A 1,627-nucleotide genomic window follows, 5' to 3' on the forward strand; every position below is an offset into this window, starting at 1 on the left:
TTTAAAGGCTAGGCATTATTATATTTCATGCAAAGGTCAAATGACATCAGGAAATTATAGGACATAAACTTAGTTTAGCATAAACATAATTGTTATTTAATTCTTTCTTTCTAAACACCTGGCACTTGTGGGGATTCAATCTTAAGAGCTTTGGGGATTGAAATTATGGAACTATGTTCCTGAGGGGAGAGAGTGTTTGGGGCATTATCATTGCTCTGATAAATTAGGAAAATAATGCTAATAAAATGTGGCATTCGGACATGCATCATGTAATAGTTTCTTGAAGACAAACTCTTCTCTGAAATGAAGAACGAGGTAATCCAGGAAGTCTTTAAAAAATTTAAGTAGACAGCATTTTATGTAACAATGAAAATTAACTGCTTATTCGTTTAGAAGTGAATCATTTTACAAGATGAGGATATGAATCACTTTCTAAACATGTAAGTGAAGATTTGCACTTACAAGGAAGCAAAGACAGAATGCACCAGCAGGTGCTGACATTGTATTTACCTTTTCCTTAAGGACATTTCAAAATCGGGAATGACATCCTGGGCCACAGAGGGTGACGGGTTTCCAGGTATCAAATCAGAGAATCATGAGCAGTGCGTCTCCTTCTGCTGCAGCTGTGCAGCTCTGCTACGAGCACCTGAATGGATCCTGTGTGAAAACCCCCTACTCACCAGGCCCCCGCCTCATCCTGTACACAGTGTTCATCTTTGGAGCTGTGCTGACTGTATTTGGAAATCTCCTGGTGATGATTTCCATTCTCCACTTCAAGCAGCTGCATTCTCCTACCAACTTCTTGATTGCTTCTCTGGCCTGTGCAGACTTCTTGGTGGGAGTGACTGTGATGCCCTTCAGCACAGTGAGGTCCGTGGAGAGCTGCTGGTACTTTGGGCAGCGTTACTGTCAACTCCACTCTTGTTTTGATGGCTCATTCTGTTATGCTTCCATCTACCACTTGTGCTTTATCTCTCTGGACAGGTATATTGTGGTCACTGACCCCCTGGTCTACCCAACCAGGTTCACTGTGTCTGTTTCTGGCATGTGTATTGCCTCCTCTTGGCTCTTTTCTATTATTTTTTCTTTTTCCCTTCTTGGCACAGGAGCAAATGCAGCTGGACTGGAGGATCTAGTAAGTGCTCTCACCTGTGTGGGAGGCTGTCAAATTGCAGTGAATCAGAGTTGGGTATTTGTCAGTTTCCTTGTATTCTTCCTCCCCACCCTTGTCATGATAACTGTTTACTTCAAGATTTTCCTCATTGCTAAACAGCAGGCTAGAAAAATTGAGAGTCTGAACAACAAGACTGGGCGATGCTCAGAAAGCTTCCAAGACAGAGTGGCCAAGAGGGAGAGAAAGGCAGCGAGAACACTGGGTGTCGCAGTGTTAGCGTTTCTGGTCTCCTGGCTGCCTTACTTTCTGGATTCCATCATTGATGCCTTCCTAGGTTTCATCACTCCCACATATGTTTATGAAATACTGGTTTGGATTGCTTATTATAACTCAGCTATGAACCCCTTGATTTATGCTTTCTTTTATCCTTGGTTTCGAAAAGCCATCAAATTCATTGTCACTGGCAAAGTCTTGAGAGTGAATTCCTCAACAGTAAATTTATTTTCTGGGTAA

At 42.2% G+C, this 1,627-nt stretch overlaps 1 protein-coding gene across 1 annotated transcript; it reads left to right on the top strand.

Moving 5' to 3' along the window:
• Positions 1–595: 595 nt before the first annotated feature.
• On the top strand, positions 596–1,627 carry LOC112587288 (trace amine-associated receptor 7a-like). The gene has a single exon (XM_044924559.2). It carries the CDS (start codon positions 596–598, stop codon positions 1,625–1,627), a length of 1,032 nt encoding a protein of 343 aa, XP_044780494.2.

Source organism: Bubalus bubalis, chromosome 10 (genome assembly GCF_019923935.1).
Source record: "Bubalus bubalis isolate 160015118507 breed Murrah chromosome 10, NDDB_SH_1, whole genome shotgun sequence".
NCBI lineage: Eukaryota > Metazoa > Chordata > Mammalia > Artiodactyla > Bovidae > Bubalus > Bubalus bubalis.

Bases quoted from the DNA above. Each gene is read 5' to 3' on its own strand.
- LOC112587288 (XM_044924559.2), top strand. From the start codon at position 596: ATGAGCAGTGCGTCTCCTTCTGCTGCAGCTGTGCAGCTCTGCTACGAG.